Source organism: Chlorocebus sabaeus, chromosome 9 (genome assembly GCF_047675955.1).
Source record: "Chlorocebus sabaeus isolate Y175 chromosome 9, mChlSab1.0.hap1, whole genome shotgun sequence".
Classification (NCBI taxonomy): Eukaryota; Metazoa; Chordata; class Mammalia; order Primates; family Cercopithecidae; genus Chlorocebus; species Chlorocebus sabaeus.
In genome coordinates, this window is record NC_132912.1 from 106,279,343 (window position 1) to 106,291,584 (window position 12,242).

At 50.0% G+C, this 12,242-nt stretch overlaps 1 protein-coding gene across 1 annotated transcript; it reads right to left on the minus strand.

Annotated features, from left to right (window-relative positions):
• Positions 1–740: 740 nt before the first annotated feature.
• Positions 741–10,027, minus strand: CALHM3 (calcium homeostasis modulator 3). The gene is made up of 3 exons (XM_007964022.3): positions 7,787–10,027; positions 3,947–4,202; positions 741–1,636 (listed from the first exon to the last, which is right to left on the minus strand). The coding sequence occupies exons 1-3, from the start codon at positions 8,071–8,073 to the stop codon at positions 1,145–1,147; spliced, it is 1,035 nt and encodes a 344-aa protein (XP_007962213.1). The 5' UTR covers positions 8,074–10,027; the 3' UTR covers positions 741–1,144.
• Between the last annotated feature and the right edge of the window lie 2,215 nt (positions 10,028–12,242).

Below are 12,242 nucleotides of genomic sequence, written 5' to 3' on the forward strand. Positions count from 1 at the left end.
TTTCTAGGGGACAGGGTCATCTTAGGAAGGAACCTTGCTGAGCCCAGGGCTCAGGCTAGCGGTGGGGCAGGGGTGCATGGAAGGTGAAGGAGGAGCGCCTGCCCCGCCTGCAGGAGAGCATAAGGCTGAGAGCAGCGGCATCTTGAAGGAGGAGGACCCAGGCAGGGCTGCTTGGCCTTGGCTGGCTAGAATTGGTGGGGCCTGGGAAGGCTGGAGCTGGGAGAGTCAGCCCCTTGACATTCAAACACAGAAAAATCCCCTCAACAGGAAAATATAAAAGTAGTCATCTGTAGTAGCCAGCAAGAGGCACTAACTAGTGGTTTCAAAAGGAACTTAACTAGCAGAGTTTGCTAGAACTCACTATGAGAATCTTGGTATAAGCTGCTAGAAAACCCAGAGAATTAAAGACAATTACACAGCCCGCGCATGGTGGCTCACGCCTATATATCCCAGCACTTTGGGAGGCCGAGGTGGGCAGATCACCTGAGGTCAGGGGTTCGAGACCGGCCTGACCAACATGGTGAAACCCTGTCTCTACTAAAAATACAAAATTAACTGGGTGTGGTGGCGCATGCCTGTAGTCCCAGCTACTCGGGAGACTGAGGCAGGAGAATCGCTTGAACCCAGGAAGCAGAGGATGCAGTGACCCGAGATCGCACCATTGCACTCCAGCCTGGGCAACAGAGCAAAACTTCGTCTCAAAAAAAAAAAAAAAAAAAGACAATTATACAAATGAAACCAGGCAAGAGACTAAGGTAATTATTATTATTTAGAATTGACTTCTAGAACCCAGAACCCATGGCAGATCTATTTAGATTTTTGCTACTCAAAGTTTGGTCCACTGACCAAAAGTACATCAGTATTACCAGGGAGCTTGTTCCAAATGCTGAATCTCAGACTGGGTCCTGGCTACGCTGAGTCTGCACCTGTATTTAACAAGGCCCTCGGTGAACCGAGTCCACATTAAAGTTTGTGAAGCACACTGGAGGCCACACCCAGAAACTAGGCAGAGATTGGGCTACTTGAAAAAGGAGGCTAACAAGAGTTAGCCTGCTGTGGGGTCCCCATGGCCTGGAAAGCCTCCAGACTTTGTCAGAGCGGCATTTCACCTGCGAACACTGCCGCTTCAAGCCTGGCCAGGACCCTACACGTTGGTGTGTTGGGACAGCCTCGTGCCCAGTGCGAAGGTAGGGGCGCGGTGGCTAAGGCCACCCCCACAGAGCCCGGGGGATGCAGCGAGGTCCAGCGGGGGCTTGCAGGAGTACCACGTGCTCAGGAGGCGGTCCACCTGCTCCCGGCTGGAGATTGCGCGCAGGTGGGCCTTCCCGCTTCCACTGTCCAGGACTTCTGGGGGCTCAGGCACTGCGGGGGGCTCGGGGCTCCTGCCTGCATTGTCCCGGTGCAGCCCCCGTGCCTGCAGCTCACTCTGCATGCTGGCGAAGAAGTGCAGCACGCAGCGGTGCGCGAACTCCCGCGCATGCTCACAGCAGGTCTCGTCGAAGAGCTTCTGCTCCAGGTCCACGTAGTTGCTCCAGTATCTACGCTGCAGGAAGCCTGTCTGGTCGAAGCAGGGCCTCAGGCAGCGGGCCAGAAAGGCCGCGATGATCAGCAGCAGGGTGACACTCCAGCCGATGGCCTGCAAGGTAAGAAGGCCCGAGGTTAGGTGTGAGTGGGGCCTAACCCTATACATATGTATTTATGAATACGTATGTGAATGTTGCAAATTTAATTTGACCATGTCTACATAATATTCTTCATTTTCCAATGGATTCAAATACTCCTTAGATAATTTAACTGCAGTATACCACTCCAAACATCATAGTTCATTAATCAGAGTATTGAATGAAATGGGAAATAAATTGAGAAGAATGAACACAAAGAAAACTGTGTGATCATCGGATTACATGTCCTCTTTTATATCCCCGTGGCCTTGTAAAGTGAATTAACTCTTAAAGCATCTGCTACTTGAGGAATTGTCCTGTATAGTGTGGCAAAGGTATTCCAAAGTCCCTCCTTTTACATTTCCCATCCATCCTTCCTCAAATCTACGCACTTTCCTATTCAGTCATCCGTCCATCATCCATCCATCTCTTTTCCCATTCATTCATGCTCCCATATGCTCCTCCTTTCTTCCCTTGATCTATCTACTCATCCACCCCCTATCCAACCATCCATCATCCGTCCTCTCATTTTTTTTTAAATTTATTTTTATTTTTTGAGATGGAGTCTCGCTCTGTTGCCCAGGCTGGAGTGCAATGGTGCGATTCAGCTCACTGGAACCTGTGCCTCCTGGGTTCAAGCCATTCTCCTGCCTCAGCCTCCCAAGTAGCTGGGATTACAGACGTGCACCACCACACCCAACAAATTTTTGTATTTTTAGTAGAGACGGGGTTTCACCGTGTTGACCAGGCTGGTCTCAAACTTCTGACCTCATGTGATCCACCCGCCTCGGCCTCCCAAAGTCTGGGATTACAGGTGTGAGCCACCACGCCCGGCCCCCCTCATCTTTTTATCCAGTCCTTTGTCATCCTTGTGTGTGCTTATCTGTCTTCCCATCTAGGCATCCACTGTGTTATATTTGGTGGGAGGCACTGTGCTAGGAACTGGGGGCTCAGTCATTGCTCTCACAGAGCTCTTACCTTAGTGGAGGAAATAGACGATTAAATAGGCGATGACTGGGTACATGTCATAGAGAGGGAGTCCAGAGGAGGGACACCCAACCTGACCTGGAGGGCCGAGACTGAAGGCTGAATGACAGTGACACACAATAGGAACAGGGGACAGTGTTCCCAGCCAGGAGTGAGGACAAACTGAAGTAGTTCTCTAAAGCTGGAGCCCACACCTGGCAGACTCTTCTCCCTCCTCTCTACCTTCCAAAACCATAGTCTCTTAAAGGCCCAGCTTGAGACCTGGGGCAGTTGTGTGGACCTGGAGCAGGGAAGTCACATCTTTAAACCACAGGGACATATTTGAATCCTTATCATTTACAGAAGTGATTTCCACAATTTACAAAGCTCTCTCATTTGGCATTTCACTAGACTCCCCCCAACATCACTAGATTTAAGGTGAGTATTTTATACACGAGAGCAGAAAAGCAAACAACTTGATAAACTTTACATGACTGATAACTTACAGCTGAGTAAGGATTCAAACCCTGGTCTCACTGCAAATTCCATGCTCTTTCCACCGAACTAGGAAAAGCCTAGAGTGTTGAAGCCTGCAGGGACCATCAAGATGGAGGAGACCAAGCTCCTCTGTATTTTGCATGAGAAACTGAGGTCCAGAGGGGTAGTCCCATGGCCAAGGTCACAGTCTGAGCCAGAATCAAGTGCATCCTGCACGTGGGTCCTCCCTCCATTGCACTGCTGGCCAGCCCATGGGCCTGTCAGCCTCCCCAAGGGGCAGGGGCTGTGTCTTTATTATCTATAGGTGGAATCTAGAGTCTAGGCTGGGGGCAGAGCTGGGGTTTGTCCCCCAAGATAATAGAGTTGGTGCCTTTTGGGAAGACCGGCATCTGGAGAGAGCCTACATTGTTGGAAGGTGATTAAGAGGAATAATGACACTCCTTCGGATCCCTGCTCTGCCTCTCATAAGCTGTGTGACTTTGGCCTTATGAACTAAACTCTCAGAGCCTGCTTCCTCACCTGGAGAATGGGAGGATAATGGTTGTTCCACAAATTAAATGAAATAATACATATAAAATGCTCACTGCAGTGCCTGGCACATAAATGCTCAATAAGTGGAGATTCGTATTATTTCTCATGGGTAGGAAGAAGGTGTGCAGTGGGCGCAGGCAAGGCAGAGCTGTGGTCTCCAGTGCTTCCCTGCCTCCTGGGAATGGACTGAGCCCATCATCTGTTCCTCCTCACCACCCCCCACCCCACTCCAGAACCAATGCGGGGGATTGGTGAGGGTGCAAGGGCCAGGGGAGGATCACCCCAGTTACCTGTGACAGGCACCGCAGGTAGCGAGACACTGCCTTCCGAGCAGGGCTATTCCTGACCAGCTCATCCTCTTTGCAGGGAACCTTGGCCAGGAAGAACTGTACCTGGCTGGGGGTCATGTTGGCAAAGTCCAGAAACTTCTCAGGGTCCACAGAGTTGCTGAAGGCACACACGAAGCACTTCCCATCAAGGAGGGCCAGCAGGATCCAGACCAGGGGGGCGGCCAGCGCCCTCTGCAGCACAGAGGAGCACATGTACCTGGGAGCAGAGGAAGGAGGGGGGTCACAGGGAGCAGCTGGAAGTCAGCTGCAGCAGGGGAGATGCAAGGATGGACTGCTGGGAAGTCCCAGGCCGGGTTACATCAGACTGCAGCTCTCAGTGTAGAGGTCTCAGCGACAGACGCAGGGAGGAAGGAGGGCTGGGGCCCCTGGGATCCCCAGGACTGGAGCATTGAGGAGTTGGCATTCCTCCTGGTCTAGGTCTTGCAACAGACACTGCTGGTGCCCTGCCCATGCCAGAGGCATCTGTGGCTGCCGTGGCCTGGTTCTATTCACAGGGAGGGCCCGAGGGCCTCCTACCTCAAGCACCTGCATTGTTCTGCCCCTGCGGCTTTGGAGGATTTTTTGCTCCAGAGAGGGGTAGGCTGGAAGCACTGAAAAGTTAACCCCCAAATCAGCCTTCAACCCCAGAGGGCTGGGGCCTTGTGGATCAATATCCCAGCTTCTTAAATCCTCAGTGGGACAATTCTGAGATGTGTTCTGTGTATGCCCTTAGGGGGTCCCCTGAAGGATTGAGCCCCAGTTGCCCACTCATTATCACATTCCTTCCAGAGCCTGCTTTTGGAGGAGAGCCTAAGCTAAGACAGCCCTGCCCAGTAACCCTCCAAAAGCAGCACCTCTAACACCCCCACCCACAAAGCATCCCAGGAGCCCACCCTCTGACCGGCCTCAGGCGCCTTTCCTGGTCAGCTCTGCCCCTGCCTGCAGTGACCTCGACTGAGTGTTGGCCACAGGACAGGAGTCCAGTGGAGCTGTGCCCACTGGACCCCAGAGGAAAAGGCCAGGGACACACCCAGTGCCTGTGACCACCCTGCACAGCTGAATTGCAGGCAGATGTGATCCCTGAGAACCTGGAACAGAGGCTGCGCGCAGGTGCACTGGATGCAAATGTTGTTTCTGAATTGGATTGTACACAAAACATCCAATGGTGTATGCCAGGCGTGTGCGTGTGTGACCTACCCAGTGTGAACTGTAAATATGTTCTAGGCAGTGGTAGCTTTAGCATTTTCTTTTCTTTTTTTTTTTTTTTTTTGAGACGGAGTCTCGCTCTGTCACCCAGGCTAGAGTGCAGTGGCCGGATCTCAGCTCACTGCAAGCTCCGCCTCCTGGGTTCACGCCATTCTCCTGCCTCAGCCTCCCGAGTAGCTGGGATTACAGGCGCCCGTCACCATGCCCGGCTCATTTTTTGTGTTTTTAGTAGAGATGGGGTTTCACCGTGTTAGCCAGGATGGTCTCGATCTCCTGACCTCGTGATCCGCCCCTCTCGGCCTCCCAAAGTGCTGGGATTACAGGCTTGAGCCACCGCACCCGGCCTTTTTTTCTTTTTTGAGAGGGAGTCTTGTTCTGTCGCACAGGCTGGAGTGTGGTGGCACGATCTTGGCTCACTGCAACCTCTGCCTCACGGATTCAAGCGATTCTCCTTCCTCATCCTCCTGACTAGCTGGGACCACAGGTGCACCACCACGCCCAGCTAATTTTTTGTAGTTTTTAGCAGAGACGGAATTTTGCCATGTTGGCCAGACTGGTCTCGAACTCCTGACCTCAGGTGATCCACTTGCCTTGACCTCCCAAAGTGCTGGGATTACAGGCGTGAGCCACCGTGCCTGGCTTTGGCTTTAGCATTTTCTATGGAGGGCAATGTGGTCAGAAGATGCAACTGGGGACTCGTTATGAAGTTACATTCGATATGTTTGACAGCACTTCTACCGTCCATATCAGAGAATAGGGGAGAGGAGGAGATGGTGAGTGAGTGAAAGCCCACCTAGCCCCTTCTGTCACTGCCTGCACATCTAGAGCACTTAGAGATTTGTCCCAAAACAGGAAGGGCAGCTGTTCCAGCTTGGCCTGTTCAGTCAGCCTGGGTTTGAATCTGAGCAGTGCCACTTCCTGGCTGTGGGAACTTGGTCGAGTTACTTAACTTCTCTGTGCCTCAAATTTCCATCCTTAAAAATGGGTCCAATAAAGGTGCAGCCTGAGAACTCAGGTAGAATTCAGAGAGGCCATGCACTCAAAGCACTTAGCACAGAGCTTGGCCCTGCGTGGGTGTGCAATGAATTACTCAACTCCAACGGACTTTGCTACAGAGTGCCATGCATGTGCTGGGCTCTGAGGACACGGTGTGCAGTAGGTAAGGTCCTCACCCTAGGGAGCTTACAAGAGAGGGAACACAGCCTTTAAGCCAATCATTGCCTCTCACTACATGCAAAAAACTGCTATGCATATCACGGGATGGCCCTTCAAGCATGTGGTGAATTTATTCCATGGCCAGTGTGACAGATGTGGAGATGTGGTATTGGGGCTCAGAAAACAACACCCCAAAATGAAGACCCCAGAAGCAAAAGTTTTTTTAACCTTCTCCTGTCCCTCCACCTGCTCCCCTTCCCCTTCCCCCAACCCAATCTCTTTTTTTTTTTTTGAGACGGAGTCTTGCACTGTCGCCCACACTGTAGTGCAGTGGCGTGATTTCGGCTCACTGCAGCCTCCGCCTCCCGGGTTCAAACGATTCTCCTGTCTCATCCTCCAGAGTAGCTGGGATTACAGGCGTGTGCCACCATGCCTGGCTAATTTTTGTATGTTTAGTAGAGACAAGGTTTCACCATGTTGGCCAGGCTGGTCCCGACTTCAGGTGATCCACCCACCTCGGCCTCCCAAAGTGCTGGGATTACAGGGGTGAGCCACCACGCCCAGTACCCCCACCCAATCTCTGGCTCCTTATTCTCCCCTAAGGCTAGCCATAGAAACTAGAATCCATCTTCCCCAAGGTGGGTCATAGAAACCAGAACCCCTTTTCTCCAAAGCTGTCACCATAAAACCTAAAAATATGACTCTAACTTCCCCCTGCCTTTCTGTCTAAAAAGTGGCCATAAAGAAACGATCTGACCTACCTAGTTTCACTGTAGGTCATAAGACTCCCTTCTAGAGAGGGTCTTGCCCCATGTCTGGGAGAAAGGAACACTGTATAGAGAGGCCAGGAAGAACTTAGATGGCCTTGCTGAGTTTCCCCACTCCGTCTATAGCATTAGTTCATCCCTTTTTTTAATCCAATTCTATTTCTGCATGGCTATCCAGACCTTGTTGAACCTAAGCATGAAAATGGACCATTTCCCCTGTATCTTTAGGTCTTTATTCTGAAGTCTTCTGCGGCACACAAAATGATAATCAAATAAATTTGTATGCCTTTTCTCTTATTAATCTGCCTTTTGCCAGTTGATTTTCAGCAGAACTTCAGAGGGCAAAGAGGAAGTTTTCCCGCAGCCCCTAGAGTGGCCTGGGTAATTGAGAATTCTGTGTCATTCCTATGTTTACAGCACTGGCCATGGAAAGGTGACAAATGATAGAAACAGAAACATGTTTCCAGAGTGGAAACTGGCAAGTGGGTCTCTGTGAGCCGGTAATTCTTAGTTGGGGAAAGGAGAGGGTGCACCTGGCAGTACCTACAGGGTGGGTGGAGAATCCCCTGAGAATGAGGATGGTTGGGGTTTGGGGGTGCACTTGGCAGTGCCTGTGGGTGGCTGGGGAGCCCCTGGTAAAGCCCATGGGTCACTGAGTGGTGTGGGACCGCACCTGATGATGCCTGGGTCCTTCCTCCGGTGCCCTGCGGGCCGGCGCCACTCCTCGACCATCACCACAGACTGCCGGTTGGCGAGGAGGCCGCAGAGAAACAGGGTGAGCGGGGGCGCGAGCAGCAGACCCAGGCCGTAGAGTGCATTGTAGCGCGCCAGGCAGGGACAGTTGAAGTCAAAGGAGGAGTACAGCTTGACGGTGACCACAGCCAGCAGCAGGCAGATGCCATTCATCACTGACTCTGAGCTTGACTGGAAGTGCTGGAAGAGCATGCGGAATTTATCCATGACTCCAGTTTGGGTGGGTGGGCAGCCGTCGGGTGGGCTCAGTGAGGCTCTGGCCACCTTCCTGGTGTCTGCTGCACTGGGGATGAGCCTGGGATCTGTAAGAGGGTCTCTCTCGGCTTCCAAGGGCCTGAGGGGTCAAGGAGGAAGCAGTGTCCAGGCCCCAGCCCAGACTCCCGGGGTCCAGCAGGCACTTAAGGCAGGGACAGGCTCTCTCCACAAAGGCTCCCCTCCCCAACCCAATGGTCCCCTGGTGCCACTCCCGTCCTCTCTGGGGGAGTGAGTCACCCTCTGTGACCAGCCAGCCCAAAGCACCTCTAGGCAAATGGGCCCCGCCCTGTCACTCCATTCCTCCCGGCCCATTTCTCTTTGCTTTAGGGTCTGGATGCTCAGGCTTAACAGCTGTCGGGGCTTCTTTTGGGGCACAGGCAAATTCTGGGTGTGGTGAGGCAAAGATGCCGATGGAGCCAAAGTATATTTTCTCGTCTTGATGAAAAACATGACTTTGAACTTGTCTCAGAGACGAAGTAAAACAACAGCAACAACAACAACAAAATATGACGACTCAGCTCAGCCCAGAGAGATTTCATGTTGGCTTTCAGGCTAGGAGGAGCCAGAAGGGGCACCTGAAAGCTTCCTGGAAGAGGAGACCCTTGAGAGGAGTCTTCAACCATATTCCAGCATTTGCCATTAAAGGGATAGTGGAAGGAGATGGCCTCCCTTGGAGACGTGCTAACCATGTGCATTAACCACTGGGTGCCCATGGGAGAGGCTGCTCAAGTGCCACGCCCACACCTGCATGGCTTTCCCCCCGCCCTTCTTCCGTGTGACGTGTGACGTGTGACTGACATGCATTTGAAATCACTGCTTCTCCTAACTCTCCGAGGTTACTAGGTCTCTCCTTGTGTCTCAGTTCCAGCCTCTCTGAAGGATGACAGCCCAGATGTTTGAGGGACTCCTGAAATCTGCAAAATGAATTTTGTAAAGTTTACTTAGCCCGTATTTTAAGTCAGATCATCCCAAATAAGTCTTGCAAGTTTCATGACCATCTGTGTGGTCTGTACTTCTGATGAAGACAGAGAGAAACCTGGGTCTTACTTATTATTATTATTTTTTTGAGACAGAGTGTTGTTCTGTCACCTAGGCTGGAGTGCAGTGGTATGATCTTGGTTCACTGCAGCCTCTGCCTCCCAGGTTCAAGTGATTCTACTGCCTCAGCTTCCAAGTAGCTGGGATTACAGGCACCCACCACCACGCCCAGCCAATTTTTGTATCTTTAGTAGAGACGGGGGTTTCACCATGTTTGTCAGGCTGGTCTTGAACTCCTGACCTCAGGTGATTCTCCCACCTTGGCCTTCCAAAGTGTTGGGATTACAGGCATGAGTCACTGAGCCCGGCCACTTAGTTTTTTTATTTTCCATATTTGTATGTTACTCTGGGTCCTATGAGACAGATTTCCCTGTGTGAGGGAAACGAGGAGGCACTGGAGAAGATGGGGAGAGCCACCAGTGGTCCTGTGAGTCTGACTCTGAGTGGAGGAGAGGGCAGGGCAGGGGTGAGAAACCCTTCAAGCCAGGAGGACAATCACCACTACATCTTCAGGTGGGTACAGCCCCAGAGGGGCTGTCGGAGCTCACATACCCTGGTGGGGACAGAGTCAGGGAGGAAGCTGGGATCCTCCATCTGTGCTTTTCAGCCTTAGTCCCCACTGGGCTGCTGACCAGAAAAGTGGACTGTTCTGGCCCAAGGCCAGACTTCATGACCCTGAACCAGCAGGGCTGGTGCGGAGCAGACGGAGAGCGAACTGGGCTGCGAGGGTCGTGAGCACCCCTCAATTCCATTCTAGTCTCAGGGAGGGATAGAGTGTCCTGAGGGTCCCCAGCCACTCTAACCTTGGGAGTCTCCAGAAAAGAAGAGACAATGCTTCTGGAAGAACACTTTGAAGAAAACTGGGTCAAAGACTCCGGGCCAACCTTTTCACAGCTCCAGCTTTTGAGAGAGAATACAGAGCTACCAGGTCAGCTTGGGTCCCTGGAGCCCTGCAGAGCAACAGGTGCTGAGTGACTGCAGTGGGGCTGCTCCTTGCCAGGTATTTACAGGAAATACTTCAGCAAAGAAACAGGCCAGAAAGAAGCCCACTACAAAAGGGATATTATCTGTCAAAGAGAGGGGATGGCTTAATTTTTTAAAAAATCTCCATTTTCTGAATTGTCTGCTTTTATAATAGTAGACATAATAAATCATTATTATAATCATAATAATGATTTTTAACGATTTCCAGTAAAAATCATAAAATATTTTAATTGGAAAAACATAAAAAGATAAAAGGACAAGGCAAAAAGGAGAATCCCATTTTGTTGCCTGGAGCCTGGCCCTGCTGAACGAGTAGGGGGAGAAATAGAGGGAGCAATACATGGAGAAAGGCTTCTTTTACTCACACATATGGAAAGATATTACATTGCAGATCTGGCCTGGTGTGGTGACTCATGCCTGTAATCTCAGCACTTTGGGAGGCTGAGGCAGGCAGATTGCCTGAGCTCAGGAGTTTGAGACCAGCCTGGCCAACATGGCAAAACCCCATCTCTACTAAAAATACAAAAAATTAGCTGGGGGTGGTGGTGCATGGCTGTAATCCCAGCTACTTGGAAGGCTAAGGCATAAGAATTGCCTCTCTTGAGACTGAGGCACAAGAATTGCTTGAACGCAGGAGGCGGAGGCTACAGTGAGCCCACCCAGATCATGCCACTGCTCTCCAGCCTGGGTGACAAAGAGAGACTAAAAAAAAAATTACATTTTTCTTTTTAATAATGATTTACATCTTTAAAAAAACAGTTATAAATATGTGTTAATTTGCAATTGGAAGATATTTATAGAATAAATCTTTGGTTCTTTCTTCATGTTATTTTGTTTTATTTTCAAATTGGAGTCTTGCAGATGTATTCTTGGGGGTCCTCCAGATTTTCTTTGATCTTTGCAAAGTAGTCTGGATATTATTTGAGAAACACTGGCTTCATCATTCTTGGAGTTCCTGTTATTGAGAGGGCTGTTTAGGACTAGATGCCCCCTATTGGAGAAACTCATTGTATGTGATGTGTGAGAGATGTGTCTATGTACTTGTGTATGCATGTGTGTACACATGTATGTGTATGTGTGTAGTGCATGTGTACATATTTGGTGTGTGTATGCATGTGTGTTTTTATAAATATGGGTGTGGCCATCTTCCTACTTTGTATATGGTGAGTATGCCCTCCCCTGACGGTTCTTTCTCTTCTTTTTCCTTCACAGGGAAAGCATTCAACATTGAACATCCTGACAAGTCCACTTCTCAGGACTGGGAGATTATTGTTCTGTGTGTCTAGCAGAGTGCAGTGCCCTTTCTGTCTCTCGGTGGCCCGATTATCTGCTTCCCTGAGGACACAGGCCTTTGAGGGGTCCTGGCAGACCCGGGGAAAGCAACGTGGCACTTCTGTGGGTCCCACTCTGGGGACTCCACAGAGCTGCGTAGCCCTGAGGGTGGAGAGAGGCTGGAAATGAAATGGGGCCTTCTAACAGATGGCACTGGAACAACTGGCTAGCCATTCGGGAGCAATCTCTACTTCATGCTTCATACCAAAATAATTTTCACATGGTTAAAAGATTCAACATAAAAATTAAAATCATAAAAATTCTACAGGAAAATGTATGTGAATTTATTCATAATCAGAGGCTAAGGAAGGCCTTTGGGAACAGACCCCAGAATTTAGTAGCTGTAGAGGAGGAGATGGACAAAGTAAGAGCCATAAAAATTAGAAGCTTCTATGGGCAAACATACCAATAAACAAAATAAAAATAACAAACTGAAAGAAGGGTATTTGCCACACATAAGCCTCTTTTCCTTAATTTGCGGAAGGCTCATATAAATCAATACAAAAGATGAACAATCCTAAGAAAAATGCGTAAAGGATTTGAACAGGCTATTTGAAAAAAAAAAAAAGAGAGAGAGAGAAAAAAGTGACCAAACATCCTGGAAAAATTCTAATCCTCATTCATAATTAAATAAGAAACGAAACCACCAGGTGCCTTTAAAAATTTCCAAGTTGTTAGCAACTGAAAGATTGATAATTCCCAGTGTTGATGAGGCTTAAGGAAATAGCTACTTGCATACATGTATGGTTGGAGTACAAATTGGTAGG

What these genes read in the sequence shown, in the direction of transcription:
- CALHM3 (XM_007964022.3), bottom strand. Translation starts at nt 8,073, where the DNA reads ATGGATAAATTCCGCATGCTCTTCCAGCACTTCCAGTCAAGCTCAGAG. An exon ending in AAGGACCCAGGCATCATCAG is followed by an intron (nt 4,203 to 7,786) that starts GTGCGGTCCCAC and finishes CTCTGCTCCCAG; the next exon opens with GTACATGTGCTCCTCTGTGC. An exon ending in ACCTGCGGTGCCTGTCACAG is followed by an intron (nt 1,637 to 3,946) that starts GTAACTGGGGTG and finishes CTTACCTTGCAG; the next exon opens with GCCATCGGCTGGAGTGTCAC.